Source organism: Hirundo rustica, chromosome 25 (assembly GCF_015227805.2).
Source record: "Hirundo rustica isolate bHirRus1 chromosome 25, bHirRus1.pri.v3, whole genome shotgun sequence".
Classification (NCBI taxonomy): Eukaryota; Metazoa; Chordata; class Aves; order Passeriformes; family Hirundinidae; genus Hirundo; species Hirundo rustica.
The window spans coordinates 2987696-3010823 of NC_053474.1; the positions used below are offsets into that span (position 1 = coordinate 2987696).

General features: G+C 65.5%; 1 protein-coding gene across 1 annotated transcript; it reads left to right on the top strand.

Moving 5' to 3' along the window:
- Positions 1–4107: 4107 nt before the first annotated feature.
- On the top strand, positions 4108–21908 carry KCNQ4 (potassium voltage-gated channel subfamily Q member 4). The gene is made up of 16 exons (XM_058423537.1): positions 4108–4186; positions 4295–4382; positions 12287–12377; positions 13000–13126; positions 13206–13381; positions 13484–13609; positions 13722–13832; positions 13957–14052; positions 14356–14444; positions 15505–15660; positions 16573–16617; positions 18981–19201; positions 19303–19405; positions 19493–19624; positions 19742–19880; positions 19977–21908. Exons 1-16 carry the CDS (start codon positions 4108–4110, stop codon positions 20193–20195), a joined length of 1998 nt encoding a protein of 665 aa, XP_058279520.1. The 3' UTR covers positions 20196–21908.
- The last annotated feature ends 1220 nt before the right edge of the window (positions 21909–23128 follow it).

Here is a 23128-nt window from a genome sequence, read left to right on the forward strand (position 1 = left end):
GAGCTGGGAATGCGGTGGCGGGGATGGAGAGTGCCCTGGAGGGAAGAGCTGGAGAGCGGAGCGGGCGCTGCTCGCCTTTATCAGCCCCCGAGGCTCTGCCGAGGAAAAGCTCTTTACGCGGAGCAGACGGGTTTGCTGGGAAATAGTTTAAATTTGAATGGGGATAAATCGCCTGAAGGACAGAGAACGGGAGGGAGATGCTGCTCCCGAAGGGAGTTCCCAGCTGTTGCATGAAGCGAATGGAATTCGGCTGGAAATAAAGCCCTGTTTGAGCCCCGAGGGGCAGAGGGTGGCCGGGCTGATTATTTTAATTCCTGATTGTGTCGAATTGGGCACGAGAGGTGTGGTCCCAATGAACTCCTTCTCGATCAGATGCACAAAAATGGGGTTTATTGAAGGCACAGAACCAGCTTCAGAACGGAATCCTCTTCTCGGACACGGATCCGGGCAGAGAGCCGAGGAATAATCATGGATGCGAGAGCGTGTATCTTTGCCTGCCCTCGCAGAGGAGACCGGGACAGGATGGGTGCTTTGGGGACAGCCAGCATCGTTTGTCACAGGGGCTCTGACAGGAGCCAGACCTTCCCTGCAAGGGCTTCCTTTGATCTGCCGAGGGGACCGCGGTGACAAATTGGGTGTCGTGGGATGGCACAGAGGCAAACACGCGTCCCTCCAGGGGCCGGACCAGCGGTGGCACCCGCGGCAGGGACATCGGCCCTCTGTGTGCGAGTGCCACCGCTCCACAAGCGGCGACAGGAGCAGAGCTGGCCACAGCGCCGGGGACTCGGGATGAAGCTGAGGAGGAGGAGGAGGAGAAGGAAGAGGAGGAGGAGGAGGAGGCAGCGCTCCCCTGCCAAGGAGCGGTTCGAGATCCAGTTTCTCCTCGGGGTGATGAGCTCAGCACCGGCCGCTGGCACTCGGGCAGTGCCACGCTCGGTTTGCTGCGGGCTTGGCTGCTGGCAGCTGTCTCTTGCAGGGCTGCTGTCCCTTCCCCGGGCTGCTGTCCCCACCAGGGCTGCTGTCCCTTCCCCGAGCTGCTGTCCCCACCAGGGCTGCTGTCCCTTCCCCGGGCTCCTGTCCCCACCAGGGCTGCTGTCCCTTCCCCGGGCTGCTGTCCCCCCCTCCAGCGCTGCTGTCCCCCTCCAGCGCTGCCACCTCCGGCCGCCCTTTCCCAAGGCGAACTCACTGCGGTGAAGGTGTCGCTGCCGCTGCGGGTGCAGGATCCCAGGGGGACGCTGGAGCAGGGAAAGCCGCTCCTGGTGAAGGCTCTGGAGTCACCACCTGCCGCCAAAGTCCCGTTCCCCTGGGGATCAGCTCTGGCTCTTCCCCACTCCGCTCCATCTCCGCAGGACCTGGCACAACTGGAGGGGCTGGGAACTGTCCCAGCGCTGGCGAGCCCGGGAGCTCTCGGCGTCCTCATCCATCCTTCCTGCCCCGCCTCCGGAGCCGGGAAGAGGAGCCGAGCCCCTTCCCCGCCCCGCTCCCCGTTCCTCCCGCGGTGCCCGAGCTCCGGGCGGTGCCGCTGGAGTCACTCCCAGCTCGGGGACAGCTCCGGACCGGGCTGTGGGGCGGCTTTGGGGCAGAGCAGCCCCCAGCCCCCTGCGCGGGTGCTCCCCATCCCGCAGGAGCCCGAGCAGTCCCAGGCTCTGCTTTGTCCCAGCGAGCGGTGCCAGGAGTTAATTGCCCTGGGACGAAGCCAAGCCTCCGGCTGGAGCAGGTGCCGCGCAGCCCTCCCCGCTCCCCGCGGCGCTGTCACCGCTGTCACCAGCGCTGGCCCCACCGCGACAATGCCACCCCCGGGACCCCCGAGGCCGCCGTGCCCAGCTGTGCCCATCCCATCGCTCCGGTCAGGCTCTCCCCGCTCACAGGGCTTGGATGAATCCTCCGCCCTGCCCCCCAAAACACCCCCCATGAGAGGAGCCAACCCGGGGCTTTGTCCCGCTCCCTGTGTGCCGGTGAGGGGTCCCGGCTGTCCCTGGTGCCGCAGCCCCTGTCCCCAAGCCCCGCAGCCCCGCAGCCGCATTCCAAGCCTGCAAAACTTACTGGAAATCCTGTGGATGCAAATCCTGGCCGCCGGTCCGTGCCAGGAACTTGAGCTGCAATCCCGAGAGGGCAGCAGGCTCCAAGCACAGAGGCCTCCCCCTCGCCATTCCCGGCCTCTGGAATCCTCTTTCAACTCTCATCGGGGTGGGGGGGGGCACGAGCGGCTCAGTGGGACCCCCAAAGCCGGGCAGGTGCGGGCCAAAGCCAGCAAATCCTGGGATGCCTTCCCAAAACTTCCACCGCTCCTGCCGGCTGGGTTGGTGCCATGTTGATTCAGACTGCCTGGCTCCATCCCAAAACCTCCCAGCTCCCAGCTCGATGGAGATTCCCGGGGTCTGGGCAGGTGGCAAGGTGCGAACGGGACCTGCCCGCTGCGAGTGGCGACCCCCAGCCCCGGGAATAACCCAATTCCCACCCTCCCCCTGAACACCCAAGTCCTTCCCAGGTCACTTCAACCCTGCTCCCTCCGCAGCCCCGAGGTTTTAATCAATCCCAGGTGAAACCGAAACCTCCAGCGAGGGGAATGTGCTGCTCCAAAGGCAGCGGGATGAAGGTCAGGGCGCTCCCGCTGGAGCTTCTGCTGGGACAGGGGCCAGAAGGGCCGGGGGATGCTCCAGGAAGCACTTTTTGGGGAGATGAAGGAGTTAGGGATGGACGGGGGGAGAATTTCGTTTGGATTTGCAGGATTTCAGCCTCCACGGCTCTTATCCCGTCTGCCTGGGGGTTTTGTGGAGTCCTTGGAGGGGAATTGTGGGTTTAACAGCATCATTTCCTCCGAGGAAATAAAACTATTTATTGTGTGAGCTTCCCGAGACCTCCAAAATCCCGCAGTGCTCACGAGGGCCTGCGCTGTGCCAGGATCTCTGACTGCCACTAAATAATTCACTGCCCAAAGCCCTGAACTTCATCTCTGCTCCGGGAGAACCTGGAGGGGTTGGGGGGCGGCATTCGGATTCTCCAAAGGTGCGAGGGTGCACGGATCCAGCTTGGAAAGGGAATTCCCAGTCCCCTGCCTCAGTTTCCCTGCTGTGTTGGTGGGAGGTTGAGAGGTGGAAGAGAAAAAGGCTGTGAGTGTTGGTTGGGAAACACCTGGAGCCCGGCTGGAGGAAGGGTGGGAGTGGGATCCTCCATCTCCTCCAGGGATGCTCCATCCCCTCCAGGGATGCTCCATACTCTCCAAGGCTGATCCATCTCCTCCAGGAATGCTTCATCTCCTCCAGGGATGCTCCATCCCCTCCAGGGATGCTCCATCCCATCCAGGTGTGCTCCATCCTCTCCAGGAATGTTCCATCCCCTCCAGGGGTGCTCCATCCCGTGGGGATTGGGGGTAGTCACTCTCACTCCAGGGATGCTCCACACCCTCTGTTTGAGGTGTGGGATCCAGTTTGGGATGCAATTTGGGATGCAATTTGGGATGCAGTTTAGGAGGCAGTGGGGTGGTTTGGGATGCGATTCGATTTGGGGTGTGGTGTGGGGCGCTGTTTGGGATGAGATGTGGGATGAAGGTGGGATATGGTTTGGGATGAAGTTGGGTCGTGTTTTGGGATGTGATTCGGTTCGGGACGCGGTGTAGGGTGCTGTTTGGGATGAGATGCGGGATGTGTTTTGGGATGAAGGTGGGATGTGTTTTGGGATGTGATTCTGTTCGGGACGCGGTGTAGGGCGCTGTTTGGGATGAGATGCGGGACGCAATCGGAACGCGGTGCGGGATGCGGATCGGGACGCAGCCGGGATGCCGTGCGGGATCCTCCCCCGCGGGACGCCCCCGGACTCTCCCCGTCCCCAGCACGGTCCCGCACCCACACCGTGGCTCACAGCAGCTCACCCACCTCCCCGTCCCCTCCACCCTCGGCGCTTTCCCCGCCCGCCCCGTCCGGCGGAGCCCCGGGGGCGGGGGCCAGGTACGGCGGGGCGGGCCGGGCCGGCGGGGCGGCGGCGGGGGAGGGCCGGGCGGCGGCGGCGGGCAGCTAAAGGCAGGTGGCCCCGGGAGCGGCCCCGGGCTGGCTCGGGGGGTCCCGCGGCGGCCGGGGCCATGCGGCGGGCGGCGGCCTGAGCGGGGCGGCCATGGCCGGGGCGGCGGCGGCGGGCGGGGAGCGGCGGGCGGCGCTGACGGCGGTGCGGACCGAGGGCTCGGGGACCCCCGGCAGCGGGACCCCCCCGCCTCCTCCTCCTCCTCCGCCGCCCCCTCCCCGCCGCCGGGGGCTGCTGGCGGGGCCGCGCCCCGGGGCCGCTCCCCGCCCCGCCGGGGCCCCGCGCTGCTGCCGCCGCCGCCTCCAGAACTGCCTGTACAACGTGCTGGAGCGGCCCCGCGGCTGGGCTTTCATCTACCACGTCTTCATGTGAGTAGCGGGCGCCGCGGGGGCCGCGGCCACCCGAGCCCCCCCCGGGGCTGCCCCGTGGGCTCCGGAGCGGCGGGGAGCGGGCGCCGCCGGTGAAGGAGCACCGGGGGTACCGGGAGCGCCGCGGGGCTCCGCAGGGAAGTTTCTCCGCTGCCTTCGGCGGGGGGGACGCGCGCGGTGCCGCTCCTGCCGCCGGAGCCGGTCCCGGTGCCGGATTCGCCCCCCGGGGGGGAGCGAGTCCCGCGGCGGAGGCTCCGGTGAGAGGAGCTGAGCGCGTCCCCGGGGATGGGACTCGGTCTGGGGGCGGCCCCGAGCCCCTTCCCGGTGGCACCGCAGGGAGCCGCGTCACCGTCCCGCTCTGCCGCCGGCCCCGGCCGGGGTCTCTGAGCGCGGGAGGACCCCCAAAGGCAGGGGAGCCGCGAGGGGTGACAGGTCTGGGTGGGACCGGGGACCCTCTGCTGTCGTGGAGCTGCAGCGGCGCCGGGACAAGGCGGAGGTGCCACCCCAGAGCAGTGTCCGGCTGCGATGGGGACAGCGGGGGTGATCCTGTCCCTGCCGGACCCCGAGAGCTGCGCCCGTCCCCGGCTCCCCATCGATCCCCGGCGCTGGAAATCCCTCTCCAGGGCCACAGGGACTCTCCCGGGAGCGCACCTGCTCCTTCCCCTGCTCCCTGTGTTTTCCCAAGCTCCGAGGCGCTGCTCCGGCTTCCCTGGCTGGATCTGAGCATCCCGCGGCTCTTGGCATGCGGGCTCAGCTCAGGGCTCAGCACGGCTTCACCCCCTCGGGGTTGTTGCCCCGGGGGGGGCTGTGACAGGGAGCTGGGGGGTCCCCAACACTCCTGGAGGCCGCAGGGACACAGAGGGACTCCGTGCTGTGGGGCTGTGCCAAGCCAGGGCCCGGTGGCACTGCTGGGGACACGGCTGGGACATCACAGCGGCAGCCGTGGGGCAGGAGGCGTTTCCCCTCTTTGCCTGGCGTGTGCCAGGCGTGGGCACAGACCTTCCACGGGGGCATGAGCCAAAATTTTGCCTCCTTCCCTCCGGCCTGGAGCGGTGCCGAGGGGCTGCGTCGTTTCTGGGGTGCGGGAGCCGGAGCTCGTTAAGAGAGGCAGGAAAATGGGTCTCGCCTAAGTTAGCACATCCAGCTGGCAGCGGGAATTTGTCACTGGATGAAAGGGCACCTGAGCTCCCCAGGGAGCCGGGACACGGAGCCCGGGGCCCATTTGTGAGCGCACCTCCACAGCCAGAATCCCTGCGTGGAAAATCCCACCCTGGGAAGAGTTTCTCCTGCAGGGAAAGGCAGCCAAAACCCCCTGCCGGGGGAGGCAACCGGGATTTATGGCGTAGACACCCATGGCGTGTGGCAGGGATGTGCCCCTGCTCATCTCCCGGCTGGGATGGCCACCCCTGAGCGCCCTCCACCAGCTCCTCCTCCCAGTTCGAGCCCTTTTTACCCCAAAAACAACCACGTGGGGCGAGCGGCCCCATCTGCAGAGCCCCCCGGGCCCCCCCAGTCCCTCCCCTGCCACCCCAGCGCGCCTGGCCCGCGGCTCCTGGGTGCTGGGCTTTGTTCCACGAGATGTGCAGCCGCCGGCAGCAGGAGCCAAACGTCTCCAGCCTTTGCTGGGGAGGATTTTTGTTCATTTGCTCGCTTAATTTTAGGGCTGAGGCAGCTGCAGGGCAGAGTCCTGCCAGGGACCCCCCGAATCCTGTGGGAAGACGCCGCAGTGGGTGCAAGGTGCGGACATCTGTTCTGCGAAGCCTCTCCCGTAACGTTGCTCATTTCTGGCTCCTTCCAAGTTTTTTGTTGGGTTTTTTTTTTTTGGGTTTTTTTTTTTTCCTCTCTCTCTCGCAGCAGATGGGAGCTGCGAAAGCTGTGGAGTTGTCGGGGATGATTTGTGTGCCGCAATCCCTGGGTTTTAACGAAGGAGGAGGAAGGTGTTACCCACTCCCCTTTCCCCCCCTCGAGGCGTGGGAGGGGACGGAGCCCCCGGCCCGAGCGCTGGCGGCGGGGGCCGGTGCCCCGAGCCCCGGCTGCGCTGCCTCCCCTCGGGCAGGCTGAGCTCCCAGACGGGGCCGAAAACTGCAGAAACACCCGCTGAGAAGTGACGCGCTTCCCTCCCGGAGCCGGGCCTAGCCCACCGCCGTTATTGACCGGCTTCGGCCTCCTTCTGTCTGCGAATTGATCCCAAATCTTATCCCAGCTCCCGCTCCGGGCTCGGTGCTTTGGTGGCTGCATCATTCCTGGCTGGGAGGGCTTGGAGCCGCTTTGGGGGTCCGATGGATGTCCCCAAACACTGCCGTGCTCCGGGGAGGGGATGGTGAGGACACGGGAGCCCGTGCAGGTGGAACTCTGAGGCTCCGAGATCTCCCCCAGCCCCTCCAGCCCCACTCCGACCATGAAGAGAAGCGCTCGGAATGAGAATTCCCAGCCCCGGAGCTTACGGAGCAAATCCGGGAGGGAGCCCAGAGCATTAAGCCAGAGGCTTTAGAGCCAGGAGGCGAAATGAGAACTTCCTTTTCGCAATCTCCTCCTCGTTAGCCGGCGGGAAGGGCTCTTCCCTGCTCCCGGCAGAGCTGCTGCGGGCTTGGCACGGGCACTGCTGCGTGTCCCGGGGGCAGGGGCTGCCCTGCCGGGGGGGCTCCCGCAGCCTGGAGCTGCCCCGGGGGCTTTTCCAGGCCTCCAATTCCAGCTATTCCCGCTGCCCACCGCTGCCCGGCCCCCCGCGCTCCCGGCGGGGTCTGGTGCTGGTGGTTATGAAACGGCCGCTGGGTGCAGCGGCAGCTCAGCTCAGCACTTTTCCCAGGCCTGGAGGAACATTTCCATCCAGAACCGTTTAACCTGGAGCAAATTAGGGAAGACTGAGCCAGCAGCACCAGGAGCAGCCGCAATCCCCCGCCTGGAGCAGCGTCCCCCGTGCCAGGCCCGGCTCCGTGCCCGCTGCTGGTGGGGTTTGTCTGGGAGAGGGGACAGGAGCTTTGTCCCTGCTGGGTGTCCCTTGTGGGGACAGAGGGCTGGCAGCTCCCAGGGCACTGTGTGAGGGGTGCCAGGCACAGCTCTCCCTCCGTGGGAACAGTGGCAGTGGGATGTGTCCCCCTCCGGCAGGCACCGGGGCGGTGGCATCTCATCCCCCCCGGAGCATCCCTGTTCCAGAAGGTGTGCAGGGCAGGATCTTTGTCACCCCTGCCACTCCCCGACCTTGTCACCTCCCTCCAGCACCGCTTGGAAAGCAGGAAAACACTTCCCTGCCATGCTGGCGGTGCCACCCTGGTCAGTGCAATTCCCAGGCCTGGAGCCCCGATGGGTTGCAGGAGAATCCCTGCTCAGTGCTTGGAAAAAAAAATCTCTTGAATTTAACCCTTAAACCTCTCTTAAACTCTTCAGTTTAACTCTCAACTCTTCCACCTCTTTGAATTTCGCTCGTTGATGGCTTTAACTCGCTGCCACCGCTGTGTCCCCCGGCTGGGGTGGTGGCATGGCCACAGCCAGAGGCACTGGGGCTGTGCCCTTCCAGCGGGGCCGTGCCCCCGGGGCTGAAACGGGAGCTGCTCCGGGGGCAATGCCAGCGGGAGGAGAAGCCGGCACAGCACTTTCCCCAGCCCCATGTGGTGTCACCGGGGCATAAAATTAAGCGACTTCGGCGCAACATGAACCGGTGCATTGATTTTTCCTTCTGGTTTTTTTTTTTGGTTTTTTTTTTTTTTTTTCCCCTTTTTTTCCTCTTCCCGCTCCCGCCGGACCCCCAGGTGCCCTGGTGGGATGCAGGGAGTTTTTCGGTTCTTTGCCTCCCTCCCGCAGCCATCCCAAACCTCCCCTCCGCTCTTTGAGGGTCCCAGCTTTGGGGTGACTCCTCAGAGCTGCTGTGCCCCGAATGTCCCCCTGGGTGCTGGAGGAGGCTGACAGCGCCCATCCCTCTGCTGGGGTGCCTCGGAAAACCACTCCTGTTCCTCCCCCCGCTCCAGCCCGTTCCTTGCCAGATGATCCAAGAGCAAAACTATCCCGGCTGCTCCGTGTGAGCCTCTTGGCACGGGCCGCGGGAGCCTTGTGACCGTGCTCCCCGCGGGCACGGCGCCCGCTGGGTGCCACCAGCGAGATTCGCCCCCCCAAAAGCGCGAAGGTTTTGGGGCCAGCGGCTCGCGTGTTCCGTGGGAATTCACCCCGGGAGAGGCTCCGCATCCCGGCCCCGCTTCCAGCTTTCCTCGGGGAGCTGGGAACATCCCGTCCTGCCGCAGAGCCGGAGCGCTCTGGGGGCTGCACCCCGACCCCCGCAGCGCCGAGAACCGGGCCAGGGCCGGGCTCTGAGCGTGCGCCGGGCTCCGCGGTGCCTCTGCCGAGCTCCGGCCCCAGCTTTCGCTGCCCGCGGGGGAAAACGCTCGGAGCTTTTCTGCTTCTCTTCTGGGCGGCGTGGGACGCTCCGTGCCATGGTTACGGGCGCAAACAGGGCCGCTACAGCCCGGTTATTTATATCCCCCGGCCTCCTGCTCCACCTCTCCTGAAGGGCTGCGGGGCCGAGGGACGGGGATTTATGGGACGCGCTGTTTATACAGCTGCGCACGGAGCCGAACCTCGCGGCACGGTGAATCCCGGAGGGTGAAGCGCCGTCCCCATCGCCGCTGGGAAGTTTTGGTCCGAATCCCAAATTTCCAGCCGTGGCACAGCTGGAGGGTAGGGCCGAGGCGCTGTGGTGCCACCAGGGAAGGGATCCGTGCCTTCCCAGAGCTGTGAGCTGTTTATCCTGAGGCGGGAGGTGTTTTACTTCTGCTGAGTTATCGCTGCCCCGGCACCGCCTGTGACCCGGCCAGGGGCATCCCCACGGGGTTCGGGAAAAGCGGGACCGGGAGTGACTGCCAGTGTCACCCCTGTGCCAATCCTGGGAATTCGGGAATAGCAGGGATGGTACAGCCCTGCCAGTGTCACCCCTGTGCCAATCCTGGGAATTCGGGAATAGCGAGACCAGGACAGCCCTGTCAGTGTCACCTCTGTGCCAATCCTGGGAATTCGGGAATAGCAGGGCCAGGACAGCCCTGCCAGTGTCATCCCTGTGCCAATCCCAGGAATTCAGGCAAAGAACAGCCAGGACAGCCCTGCCAGTGTCATCCCTGTGCCAATCCCAGGAATTCAGGCAAAGAACAGCCAGGACAGCCCTGCCAGTGTCATCCCTGTGCCAATCCCGGGAATTCGGGCAAAGCAGGGCCAGGACAGCCCTGCCAGTGTCACCCTGTGCCAGTCCCAGGGGTTCATCAAAGCAGGGCCAGAAGAACCCTGCCACCCCCGTGCCAATCTCAAGGGACAGATCCTGGCAGGGCTGTGCTGTTCCATCCCCATCCCGCCCCATGAGCTCCGAGGATCCCGTTCCCCCGGCTGTTTTGGGGTGCAGCCGCTTTTCCCGGGGGTGTTTGTGGGGGCACTGGGAGCTGCCTTGGCCCTGCTTCCCCTGAGCTCAGCAGCTTTCCCGGCTCACCTGTTCCTCGGGCGGCAGCAGATGGCAAAGCCCACCCTAATGAAGATTAATTGAGGAGGTTTCGCCTTCCCCGCCGGGTTTTCATTACTGTTTTGGGGAGGTTTCATTACCGCCAGGACAGGGCTCTGCTCCTGCTGGGTCCTGTCCCCGCGTCCGTGCAGGGACACGTGCTGGAAAAGCAGCAGGAGGGATGGAGATGGGAATTTTATTCGGGAGAGGGGAAAGCACCGGCTCAGCCTCTGCTCCCTCCATCCCCCGGGATCCTGGAGCAGGGCACTGGAGCTCCTGTCCCGCTCTCTCTGCCCCTTCCCCATTTCCCTGCCAGAATTCCTCTGCTTTTCCGCTCCTCCTGCTGAGAGGGAAGAGCGGAGGATTGGGACGGGAGCCTGGCACCGCCGGTCCCCAGGGGCGTTCCGTGGAGGGCAGAGGCTGGGAACCCCTCTGGGTGCTTGGCCGAGCGGCTGCGAGCAGAATTCCTGCCCGGGAGGGATGGGGGGATGCTGGTTCCTGCCTCCCCTCGCTGCCTTCAGGCATCTGACCCTTCCCTAAGCCGCTTAAGCGCTGCCGCCGGCCGGGCCGGGGCGTTTGCCCAGGCTTTGCAAGTTAATTCCTAGCAGGTGATGCGTTCCCAGAAAGTTCCTTTCCCAGCCAGCCCCCTGGCACCTCTCCCGCCCGTATCCTTCCCCGGATCCTATGGGATGCCCGCTGGGAGGTTTCCCTCACGGTGGGTGAGTTTTGGGGAGCCAGGGCCACCCAGAGCGGGTCCTGCGTGCGCCCAGGCTCCGGGAATTCCCTCCTCGCCCTCTGGGTGAGGCGAGGGGCTCGAATCTTTTCAGACCGGGACATTTCTGCCTTCTCCTCCGCTTTGTGCTCCGCTGCCCGTGTAATTGCCTGCTAAATCCTGCTTGGATAATCTTTTCTTGCTGATGATGCGCGAAGCTCGGCCCCGGGCCGCGTTTTGCTGCTGGACCCCGGCGCTCCCCGCCCCGGGCGCCGCCGTTCCCGGCGGGGTTAATTCCAGAACTGCTGCGCCGGAGGGGAAAAAAACAACTCCGATTAATAATTCAGAGGGACGAGGAGCCGGCTCCAACCTTCTGCCTCGCGGGTGGGGAGTGCCCGGGAGGGCAGCGCCGTCCTCTGTGGCTGTCCAGGGCGGTGACACGGCTGTGACACCCCTGGCTCCAGCTCTCCCTCCTCCCTGCTCTGCATCCAGCCCTTCTCCCATTCCCTGGGATTTTATTGTTGTGGGTCCCACCTGCAGCAGCATTTTGGGGGGAAGAGGACCCACCTGTCCCCTTTAGGGGACCCACCTGTCCCCCTCGTGCCACGGCCGGGTTTGAGAGCCCCTGGCCCCGTGTGGGGCAGTGGGGGCAGTGGGGAGGGGCCCTGGATGGTGCCACTGAGGGACAGAGCGTTGTCCCCTCTCTGCTGCGTCCCCTGGAGCCTCCCCAGCGGCACTGCGACAGTTTGGGACGGCTGGGATGGCCCAGGCAGCTGGTCCTGCCCCAAAATTCCACCTCAACAACAGAAAGAGATGGGAATGTGCTCCCGAGGGCGCTGAACCCCCTGGATCACCCCTGACGGCCCCTGGGCATTGTCACCACGAGGACACAGCGCTGGGGGTGAGATGGGTGCCACCAGCTCGAGGGCAGGGTGCCACCAGCTCGAGGACAGGGTGCCACCAGCTCGAGGGCAGGGTGCCAGGGCCGCCAGAGCTCAGCCAGGCCGTGCCGGTGCCACCCAGCGCGGCGCGGCCAGAGCCCCCGGTGCCGCCGCGGAGCCGCGGTGACGGAGCAGCGAGTGGCCCTTGGCTCGCCGTCACGCGGGCCGGTGGCACAAGCCCTCCGCTTTCCTTTTTTAGAATCGCTGGATCAGGGGAAAAAAATGTATTTTTGGAGGTTTCATTTGCTTCAGCTTCAGAGTCGACTTTTTTTTTCTTTTTTTTTTCTTTTTTTCTTTTCTTCTTTTTTTCTTTTTTTTAATTCCCCTCTTTATTTTAAATGGGCCAAAGCCCCTCATGCCTGGGCCCTGCTCTGGCGGAGGAGTAGCTCCAGAGCGGCTCCTGGGGACTTTTCCCCTGGATTGGCACTTCCCCAGGTTGCTGGGGACAGTTCCCAACTCCTGTCGCTGGCAGGTCCCCGCGGTGGCAGCGATGCTGGGGACAGTCCGGAGGAGCTCTGGTCCCCTTCCTGCAGCGCCAGAACCCTCCACAGCGCAGGACCACCCGCCGCCTCCCTCCCTGCCTTTAATTAAGGAGCTGCAGCGCTGCGGCAGAGCTGGCACCGAGCCCCCGGAGGCTCCATGCCACCACCTAGGGGCAAAACCTGTCCCCAGCGTCTCCGCCACCACCTGCGGAGGACTTTGGGGGGCTCAGGCTGCGAGTGGGGGGTAACACTGCGGGCTGGGGTCCCCGGGCTGTGCACTGACACTTTTGTCCCTCCAGATTCCTCCTCGTCTTCAGCTGCCTGGTGCTGTCGGTCTTCTCCACCATCCAGGAGCACCAGAAATTGGCCAACCAGTGCCTCTTCATCCTGGTGAGTGCCGTGGGAGCAGGGCTGCTGCTCGAGTTCCCTCTCCCAGGCTTTATATCCTAAAAGAATCGTGCGGGATCACGGACAGAGCCCCCGTGACCCCATCCGCGGCCGGGATGTGGCTGGTGACCCCGCCGGGGGCGGCCTGGCCGTGGGTGTCACCGCGGCTCGGGGTGGCCCGTCCCACCATTGTCCCTGCGCGCATCCACCGCTGGAAGAGGCAGGGCACGAGGGGCTAAAAAAGGCAACTTTCCCCCAAACTGTCAGGAAGAGCTGACGCAGGGACTTCTCCCGAGTGACAGAGACTAAATCGGGAAGGTCCTTGTGACTTTCCCGCGAGTAAGCAGAACGGGGGCTTGTTTGCGCGGGAGGTAGGAGGACAATGCTGACGGCGGAGGAAAAGGACCCAGCTCGGGGCGAGGAGGAGAGCAGCCATTCTCAGGCAGCCCCGACGGCTGCGGCTCCCGTCTCACCGCCCCGATCCCCCGGCGCGGCTCTGGTGGCTTTTGGGGACAATCCGTTTTGAAGCCCAATTCATTTGGAGAGCTCGCTGTCCCCCTCCAATCTGAGCCCCTCCGCTCTCCCTGCCCCTCTCACCCCCTTTTCCCCCCCCCGCCCCGGGCAGGAATTCGTGATGATCGTGGTGTTCGGCATGGAGTACATCATCCGCGTCTGGGCCGCCGGCTGCTGCTGCCGCTACCGCGGCTGGCGCGGCCGCTTCCGCTTCGCCAGGAAACCCTTCTGCGTGATAGGTACGGCCGTGGGATCCGGGGCATTTGGGATCACCCACGCGCTCCCCCACCCCGGCCCTGAGCTCCGCTGCGCCCTCAGATTTCATCGTCTTCGTGGCCTCGGTGGCCGTCATCGCCGCGGGCACGCAGGGCAACATCTTCGCCACGTCGGCGCTGCGCAGCATGCGCTTCCTGCAGATCCTGCGCATGGTGCGCATGGACCGCCGCGGCGGCACCTGGAAGCTGCTGGGCTCCGTCGTCTACGCCCACAGCAAGGTGAGAGGAGGCACCCACCCAGGCGCGTCCCCACCCCACCCCTCACACACACACCCCACCCCGGCGCGTCCCCGAGCGCGTCCCAGCCGCCGTGCCCCGCAGGAGCTCATCACCGCCTGGTACATCGGCTTCCTGGTGCTCATCTTCGCCTCCTTCCTCGTGTACCTGGCCGAGAAGGACGCCAACGTCCAGTTCGCCACCTACGCCGATTCCCTCTGGTGGGGCACGGTAAGCCGGGCCCCCCGCGGCCCCCCGGCCCCGGGAGGGGAGCAGGAGGGCGGGACGGGGCCGTGGCGGGGGGAGCGCCCTCCAGGCTCCTCGCTGCTGTGTCCCCGGGCAGGTGACCCTGACCACCATCGGCTACGGGGACAAGGCGCCGCAGACGTGGCTGGGCAGGATGCTGGCGGCCGGATTCGCCCTGCTCGGCATCTCCTTCTTCGCCCTGCCCGCCGTGAGTAGGGCCGGGAGAGGATTCCCCCCCCCAGGCAAAAATCGGCGAGGGAAGGGGCAGAGCCGCCTCTGTGTGGGGCCCGGTGCGTGCCGGCACCCACGGCCCCGTCCCCTCCCGTCCCCAGGGGATCCTGGGCTCTGGCTTCGCCCTCAAAGTGCAGGAGCAGCATCGGCAGAAGCACTTTGAGAAGAGGAGGACCCCGGCGGCCAACCTGATCCAGGTTAGGTGGGGCTGGCCTGGCCTGCTCCCTTCCCTTCCCTTCCCTTCCCTTCCCTTCCCTTCCCTTCCCTTCCCTTCCCTTCCCTTCCCTTCCCTTCCCTTCCCTTCCCTTCCCTTCCCTTCCCTTCCCTTCCCTTCCCTTCCCGGGAACGCTCTGCTGTCCTTACATCTGCAAAACCACCCCAACACCCGGCCCCACACCCAGCACCGTGATCCTTTGGGTTGCTCAGATGGATGGAGGGGTCCGGGGAGGGTTCCCCCATCCCGATTGATCCCGATTCCCGGGAATCTCGCTGCCCTGCAGGCTGCCTGGCGCCTGTACTCCACGGATGTCAGCCGGGCGTACCTGACGGCCACGTGGTGTTACTACGACAGCCTGCTGCCCGCCTTCAGGTAGGCGGGAGGGGCTGAGGGCTGGGGGGTCCCGGGGGTCCCGGGGGGGATGAACAGCCTGGAAAACCAGGAGGAACCTCGTGGAACCCCCCGGGAGCTCGGTGGGGTCGAGCAGCGCCAACACCTTCCCAGCGTGGGAGTCTGCCGAAGGACCCCCTCCTTCATCCTCATCATCCTCACAGCGCCCAGCACCCATCCCACCCCCTCTCACCCCATCCATGCGTTCCTCCTGCACCACGGGGAGCGGGATGATGCCTCAGGAACCCCACGGCCGCGGCGCTGGAGCTGCAGCCCGACAGGAGCTGGTTCCAGGTGTGGACCCAGCTGGACACGGGGGGATCCAGTGGGAGCCCCACATCCCGTTCCTGCAGCGTGTCCCTCCCCTCATCCCTGGGATTTTGCCTCTGTGGGTGGATCAAAGGCTCCCCAGAAGTTTTCCAGACCTCTCTTCCGGATCCCGAGGGTTTGCCCTGGAGCATCCCTGCCCTGCCTGAGCATCCTGCTCTGCTCTGGCCCTGTGGCAAACTCATCCTTCTGTCCCATCCTTAATTTTTCCAAAGGCAGGGCTTTCAACAGCCCCAGCCCCGAGTCCCAATTTCCCGAGGATCCCGGGAATCCCTGGGGGCTCTGCTGCCCTTTCTGCTGTGCCAGGAGCCGTTTTTCCCTGCAGTGGAATTCACACAGAGGCAGATTCGATCTCTGCTGGATCTGAGCTTTCCCCTTCCGGCTGCTCCAGCAGGATCTGATGGTGACAGGTCCCCGTGTCCCCACCCCGCCCCAGGTTTGTCCTCGCCTGATCCACCCCTCTCAGCACGTCCAACCCTTCCTTCTGTGGAATCCTGTCCCAGGACCCTTCCCCAGCCCCATCACCCCCAGTTAAGAAGCCGTCTTTTGAACAGAAATGCTGAGTTTTGTTTTGTTTTGTTTTGTTTTGTTTTGCTCCGGTTTTGCTTTGGTTCACGCCCAGGAGGACCCAGCGCTGCTCAGCCTCGCTTCGCTGGTCTCGTTTGCTTCGGAAATTTTAAATTTCTCCCCGTTTTTTATTTCGCCCCGACCTCAGAGAGCTGGTCCTTATGTTTGAGCATTTGCACCGGGTGCGCAACGGAGGATTTAGGAATTCAGAGGTGAAAAAATGGCCTGACAGAGCCCCACCGCCCTATCACTCCTTCACCCCTGCCCAGAAAAGCTTCAGCCTGGCCGTGTGTGCAGGGGAAAGGTAGGAGGGGGCAGCCCCCGAGTTCTCCCTCCTCTCTGCTCTGTCTCCGCTCCTCTGTGCCCTCCTGAGCTGTCGCTGTCACTGTCACTGCCAGGCCAGGCCCCGAGGTGCCACCACCCCAAACTGGCCCTGCTCCCTCTCGTGCTGGGCATCCCTCCTGCTCCTGCTGCTCCCAGCCCTGTTCCAGCTCCAGAGGGGCCGGATTTGATCCCGAGGGACGCTCTGGGCTCTTGTGTCAGGTCACCTCGCTGCCCGTTTCATGTGGCCGTGACCCCGGGGGTGTGGCACGGGGTGACCGAGCGTGGCAGGAAATCCCTTGGCCGGGGCAGCGGTGCCGTCCCGGCGGGATGGAGCCGTGGGGCCGCGCTCCAGAGCTCGGGAAAGAGCAAATCCCAGAGCCTGGGGCTGGGAATGGCTCCCGGTGCCCGCGAGGAGAGGAGAGAGGGGTTGAGGCTGCCCTGCTGCTGGGGGCGGCTGCTCCGCGCCGTGTCCCTTGTCCCCTCTGCCTGAGGAGGAGATCCCAGCGTGCCACCAGCGCTGGCCACCCCGCCGGGACACGTGCCCAGCGCCAGGGTTAGGTGGGGAGAGGCCTCGTGCCTCAGTTTCCCCCGGGATGCCGCGTCGGCAGGGCTGAGGCTGCAGGCATGGGGCTGAGCGGCACCTGCTCCCCCAGGTGAGTTCGGGGCCTGGGGGGCTCCTCCCTGGCCTCGGTGACCAGCCAGGAACCAGCAGGGGAAGAACCGAACCCCCCTCGGGGCAGGGGGGGGAGCCGAGCCCGCCCATCTCCCCGCGAGCATCGCCTCTCATAACATCTCATCTTCTCTCTCTCCTCCCCTCTCCCGCTCACCCTCCTCCTCCTCTCCATCCCTCCACCCTCCCCTGAACCCCGCCGTGCCCCCCGCTCCCCCCAAGCTGGAATGAGGAGGACGCGCAGCCCCACAAGTGTTTACGCCTCAGGTAACGCTCTCCCCCCGGCCGCGGGGAGCCCCCCACCAGAGCCCGGCGGGGTTTGCGGGGCCACCACGCTCCCTCTGCTCGGGGGCCGTCCCCGAAAACCCTTGTGGCAGAGCCGAGGAAGCGCGCAGGTGTTGATGCAGGACCTACACAAACACCGGGGCTGTCGCGCTGCCCGCTGGCACTGCCGGGGACAGGAAGGCGCCGGCCCGGGACGCTGGGCTCCCTGCCGGCCCCGGCTGATTCTCTTTTCTCCTGTGTCTCTGCCCTGCCCCTCCAGCCCCATCTGTAGTGGTAAGAGGAGGCTCTTGCAGACCTGGGGCACGTGGAGACGGAGGTACCGTGTCCTGCCCGTGCTGCCGGACAGCGGCGCCGGGAACCTCGGGATGCACGGATGCGCTCCCTGCCTGGGCGCCTGCAGCACGGACACGGCTGGGGGCTGAGCTGCGGGTCCCTGTGCATGGCCTGGGCTGAGCTGGCTCTCCCCACTGCCCCTTGCTGCCTCAGTTTCCCCACTGCAACGCGGATGAGCACGGGCTGCTGGTGACAATCTCCGGCGCCTGGGTAAATCCCATAAATCCCATCCCACCTGTGTGCTGCAGCCTGATTCCCGGGATACAGCCCTTCTCACCCCCTGGATGTGGGACAGCCCCTCTGCCAGCACGAGGGAGGGCTGGGAGCCCTGTGCCCTGCCTGGATCCTGCCTGGACCCTGCCTGGATCCCTACTTAGATCCCTGCCTGGATCCCCCTGCCTGGATCCCCCTGCCTGGATCCCCCTGCCTGGATCTCCCTGCCTGGATCCCCCTGCCTGGATCCCCCTGCCTGGATCCCCCTGCCTGGATCTCCCTGCCTGGACCTCCCTGCCTGGATCCCCCTGCCTGGATCCCCCTGCCTGGATCCCCCTGCCTGGATCCCCCTGCCTGGATCTCCCTGCCTGGACCTCCCTGCCTGGATCCCCCTGCCTGGATCCCCCTGCCTGGATCCCCCTGCCTGGATCCCTGCCTTGCCCTTGCTGAGGAAATTCAGGAATGTCCCCAAATGCCTGGTTTTCATGGAGCCTGTCCTGCAGCAGGTGTGGGATTGTCCTGGTTTGGAAGGACAGGTGTCTGCCAGGGGAAAGCCGGAGCTTCCCTTGGGATGGAGAACGTAAACCCCCTCCTTCCGAACTGTTACGGTTTTGAAATTGAGGGGCTCTCAGGCAAAGATGTGGGAGTAGGAATAACAGCTCTTTACTAGGGAAATTAAAAATAAAAATGCGGTAGTACAAAAAATCAAACAAAAAAAGAAAACCCTGCCAGAGTCAGAGCAGGACCTGACCCCTGTTGCTCAGGGCGCTGGTCACAGCCCGATGCAGCCCTCCTGCAGTGCCAGGTGTGGTTCTGGTGGAGCAGAGATGATCCTGCAGAAGGCTCCAGCGGTGCTGAGATGGCTCCGGTGTCCCTCTGGCAATCCCGGGCACACAGGCTGTGCTGGTGCTCCGAATGCCAGGTTTGATCCCGTTGGGAATGCCGGGCTCCTCCCCTGGGTGCAGCATCTCCCAGTGGATGATGGAATTGTCTCGGTGAGCCTGGGTGGCCCATGAACAGCAGATATCCCCCGCAGGGAGGGTGGGTGAGGAGCGCTGCCACACCTGCTTTGGCAGCTGTCCATGAACAGGAGACACCGGCCCCTTCCCCCCGGAGTCACCAGGAATGGGTCACAGAAGAGAAAAACACCTCCCCAAGCAGTTGTAACAGATGACAATACAATACAACACACACTTTTGTTTACATTTCACACTGTGGCCCAAGACAGGGATTCACTCCGTGTCCTCCCCGGCTTTGGGGTCTCTCCCTGTGTGTCCCCCGAGCTGTGTTTGGGGTCTCTCATCACCCAGAACAAGGTGGGGTTTGTGTAGGTCCTGCATAAACAATGCCCGGTGTTTCCCCCCAACCCCAAATCGCAGCTGGGGTTGGGAGCAGAACTCGCGTTAGGGCAGGAGCGGAGCCTGGATTGGGAGGTGCAGCCTGGAGGAGGAGGATGAAGCAGCTTGGCCGGGTTTGGACGCCCCGTGCCAGCAGGGATGGAGCAGGAGCAGAGCTCTGGCCAACTCAGAAGTGTCTCTGCCGTGTGTCCCCTGCCGCCACGCCTGTCTGTCCCCTCTGTCCCTGTCTGTCACCTCCTTTCTCTGCTCTCGGGACCGCAAAAAACGTTTTAAAGGAGCAACCCCAGAGCCGCCCCTGCAGGAGCCGCCTGCTCCTGGCCTGGTTGGTGCCCATCACCTGTCTGGGGCTCTCTGTGAGCTCAGCACCCCCCACTTCACCCAGGGACCACCCCGTCCCCGTCCCCACGGCGCTGACACCTCCCTCCCGCTGTCCCCACGCAGCAACAAGATGGGCATCAAGGAGCGGATCCGGCTGGGCAGCTCCCAGCGCCAGGGCAGCCGCGGCCGGCAGCAGCACCTGGGGCCGCCGCTGCACCGCTCGCCCAGCACCGAGGACGTGGCCGAGGCCTCCAGCCCCACCAAGGTGCAGAAAAGCTGGAGCTTCAACGACCGCACGCGGTTCCGAGCGTCCCTGAGGCTCAAGCCGCGGACCCCGACCGAAGGTGAGGCCCAGGGCGGGGAGGGGTCTGGGGGACGCTGAGGGGCCGCGGGGTTGGGGATGTTCCTCGGGGGTCTGCAATCCACGCGCTCTGGACACCCGCAGCCGACTGCCCGCCGGAGGACAGCGGCGAGGAGAGGAGCTCCCCGTGCGACCTGACCTTTGAGGACATCATGCCCGCAGTGAAGACCCTCATCCGGGCCGTCAGGTGAGACTGTCCCCTCCCGTGTCCCCCGGCGTGCACAGAGCCCCCGGGCACCCCCCGTTCCTGCCTCCAGCCCGGCCGTCCCTGCAGGATCCTGAAGTTCCTGGTGGCCAAGAGGAAGTTCAAGGAGACCTTGCGTCCCTACGACGTCAAGGATGTCATCGAGCAGTACTCGGCCGGACACCTGGACATGCTGGGCAGGATCAAGAGCCTGCAGACGCGGTGAGGTGCCCCGCAGGCGACCCTGGGCCTTCTCCCACATTCCCAGAGCTCCATCCCCGGTGGGCTCCGGAGCCTTTGGGAATGACGGGTGGGCTCTGCCCCTTCCCTCCCTGCCAGCGTGGACCAGATCGTGGGCAGGGATCGGGCGCTCCCCGCGGACAAGAAGGTTCGGGAGAAGGGGGAGAAGCCGGCGCTGGAAGCGGAGCTGGTGGACGAGCTCAGCATGATGGGGCGCGTGGTCAAAGTGGAGCGGCAGGTCGGGAGGGGACACCGGGCACCGGCACCGGCCCTTTTCCCGGGAGGGCCGAGCCCTCCCCGGGCCCGGCTCACCCCGGCCCTGCGCCCCCGGCAGGTGCAGTCCATCGAGCACAAGCTGGACCTGCTGCTCGGCCTCTACTCGCAGTGCCTCCGCAAGGGCTCCACGAACTCCTTCGGCCTGGCCGCGGTGCGGGCGCCGCCCGGAGAGCCCGACATCACCTCCGACTACCACAGCCCCGTGGAGCACGAGGACATCTCCGTGTCCGCACAGACCCTCAACATCTCCAGGTCGGCCAGCGCCAACATGGACTGAGCGCAAGGCAGCGGGACGGACCCTGCCCGGCCGGGGTGGGCCACCGCCAGCGGCGTGGCATTGTCCCCTCGCTGTCCCTCGCTGTCCCTCGCCGTGTTACTTGAACCAGGCCCTTCCTTGGAGGGGACACGGCTGCAGCGGGGCGCCTGTGGCACGGCCAGCCCACGCTCCTGGGATGTCCTGGGATGTCCTGGGGTGCTTCTGGGATGTCCTGGGATGTTCATGGGGTGTTCCTGGGACGTCCTGGGGTATTCTTTAAGTGTTCCTGGGATGTTCCTGGGATGTCCTGGGAGGTTCCTGGGATGCTCGTGGGATGTTCCTGGGGTGTTCTTTAAATGTTCCTGGGATGTTCCTGGGGTGCTCCTTAGGTATTCCTGGGATGTCCTGGGAGGTTCCTGAGATGTTCCTGGGATGTCCTCGGATGTTCCTGGGATGTTCCTGGGATGCCCTGGGATGTTCCTGGGACACTCCTGAGATGTTCCTGGCTTCCTGCAGGATGACACCGCCCATCTCTGGGGTCCTGGGTGCTCCCCAGCTGTGGTGGAGCTGCTCCGGGCCAGCCCCATCTCCCGGGGTTTGGTTTGAACCCCAGCCCTCAGGACAGGTCCTGCCTGGTCCCCCAGGGCTGAGCCGGGGCCACCACCAGCTATGCAAGGCCCCACCTCCCTCTTGCTGCCAGTGCAGGGGCGTGGGGACATGACCCAGCGTGGTTTTACCCGCCTCACTCGGGGTCCCCAGCCTGGGGGAGCAGGGGACCGTCCCCCCTCACCGGGCTGCACCTCTCCAGAAGCACAGCAGAGCCTTCTGCCTGCCCGTGCATGCTCCCAGGGCAATATATATAGGAGACATATAGATAGATAGATATATTTATGCAATAATGTCTTAATATGCAACACCCCTGGGAAGAGCAACCCCAGGGGACACAGGCAATAAGCAACCCCCCGCCATCTCCCAGCGCTGGGCTGTGCTGCCCGGGAGGGCCCTGGAGGCCCTGAGGGGGAAAATCTCCACCCGAGGGTGGCCCTGGAGCCAGGGGGCTGAGCAGGGGCTGTGGCTTTGGGGCAGTGGGGTGCAGGCACAGGCGCTGTCCCCAAGGAGCGTCCCCTCCCGCTGTGTGCCGGCCCCTGCTCCTGCTCAGAGGATTCCGTCCCGGCTGGATCCCGCTGCGCTCCGTTTGTCCCTGCCCGCGTCCCTGTCCCCTCTGTGGTCCCGGGGAGCACGGGCCGGGCCTGGAGGGGGCCAGCCTGGTGGGGACAGGGCGGTGTCCTTGCATGTCACCTGCAGCAGAGCCACCACGCCAGCTCCCGCGCTGCGCTGCCCCTGCTCCCAGTCCCAGCGCTGCTTCCCAGCCCCGCAACACCGGGCTTGTGCCAAAGCCCCGGGCTGGGGCTGGGGCTGCAGCCGAGGCTCCGGGGGGGGCTCGGCAGTGACCCCACAGTGCCGGGATCTGTCCTGAGCCTCTCCCACCGCTCCCCTCGCTGCCAGCGCCGCTCCTCTCCGGGCTTTGCAACTCCTTTTCCCGTGCCTCTGCCCCGGGCACTGGGGACCCCCCGACCCTGCTCGTTCCCTCGCCCCGTGAGAGCATGGAATTAACCCTTAGGACCCCTCTGCCGGGGCTGGCTGGTCCCCGCAGCCCTCCCCCGGCCTCGTCCGAGCCAGCTGTAGTTACCTCACTCGATTAACTTATTTGTTTCATTAAAATTTGGAGTAGAGGCTGCCCGCCTGCTGCCGTCTGTCCGCCGGCGCTCCCGGGAGGTGGCACTGCAGCCCTGCCCAGCCGCGGCCAGGGGACACAAACGTCCCCTCAGGGGACACAAACGTCCCGTCAGGGGACACAAATGTCCGGTCAGGGGACACAAATGTCCGGTCAAGGGGCACAAATGTCCGGAAGCCTCCCTGACCCCTTAAGCTGCAGAAACACACCGAGATGGGATTGAGATCCCAGCTCCACCCCGTGTGTCGGGGGGTGCAGGGTTGATGTCGCTGCTTTTTTGGCACCTTACCGGGAAGGGCTGTGCCCCCCCGGCCCCTTCGGTGTGTCCCCCCCCCTCAAACGGCGACCAGGCTGCGATGTCCCCAAGGCCACCCCAGGGAGGTGAGGGTGGAGCCCCCTTCCCCAGAAGCCCCCCCGACCCCTCTGGGGCCAGCAAAGCTTCACCCCATGGCTGTGAGCCGGCATCCCCCGGGGACAACTCGTCCTCCAGCCTGCGACGTCGGGGGCTGGTGCGGCCCCTTCCCGTGCCGCTGGCCGCGGAGGAAGCCGCGGGTCGGTCCCTGCCTTTCCTGGCCGCCTCCTGCCAAGAAACTCGCTCCAGGATCGCCTCGGAGCCGAGCGCTGCGGGCTCCCCCCGCCCCGCTGCTCCCGGAGCTGCCCCGGCCCGGGGATGGGCTCTGGTGGGGGCTGCAGCACCCCGGGGCCCCCCAGTGCCGCATGTGTGGGGTGCGATCCCCCGGAGGTGAGGGTTTGGCTTCGAGGGGCATCCGGGACGCTGCAGCAGCACCCCAAAAACAATCGGGGCGCTGTACCGGCCTCTCCCGGCGCTCCCGGGTGGGTTTGGAGGATTCACCCCCCGCAGCAGCGGGACCCTCACCCTGCACCCCGCCGCGCACAGCCCGTGCGCGTTCATGGGGCACCCGGGGCCAGCCCAGCCGGGTGTGGGGTCATCCCGGGGTCCCGAGCGGCGGGGACCGGGTGCTGTCACCTCGTCCCTCCCCCAGGCCGGGCGGGGTGGTGGCACAGGCGGTGTGTGCCAGCCCTCCGCTCTGCCTGCCGCCGTCACATGCGCCCAAGGTGCCCCGGCAGGACTTTGTCCCCCTCCGCCCGGGCTGCCCCACGTGTGCCCAGGCTGCCGCTCCCCGCGCAGGGGGGACAGAGCCGGGGTGACGCCGAGGGAGCTGTGACCTCGCGGGGCCGGCTGGCCGCATCCCGGGGG

Bases quoted from the DNA above. Each gene is read 5' to 3' on its own strand.
- KCNQ4 (XM_058423537.1), top strand. From the start codon at position 4,108: ATGGCCGGGGCGGCGGCGGCGGGCGGGGAGCGGCGGGCGGCGCTGACG. The intron at 4,187-4,294 runs GCAGCGGGACCC...CCGCCGGGGCCC, and splicing joins CGAGGGCTCGGGGACCCCCG to CGCGCTGCTGCCGCCGCCGC. The intron at 19,202-19,302 runs GTGAGGCCCAGG...GGACACCCGCAG, and splicing joins GCCGCGGACCCCGACCGAAG to CCGACTGCCCGCCGGAGGAC.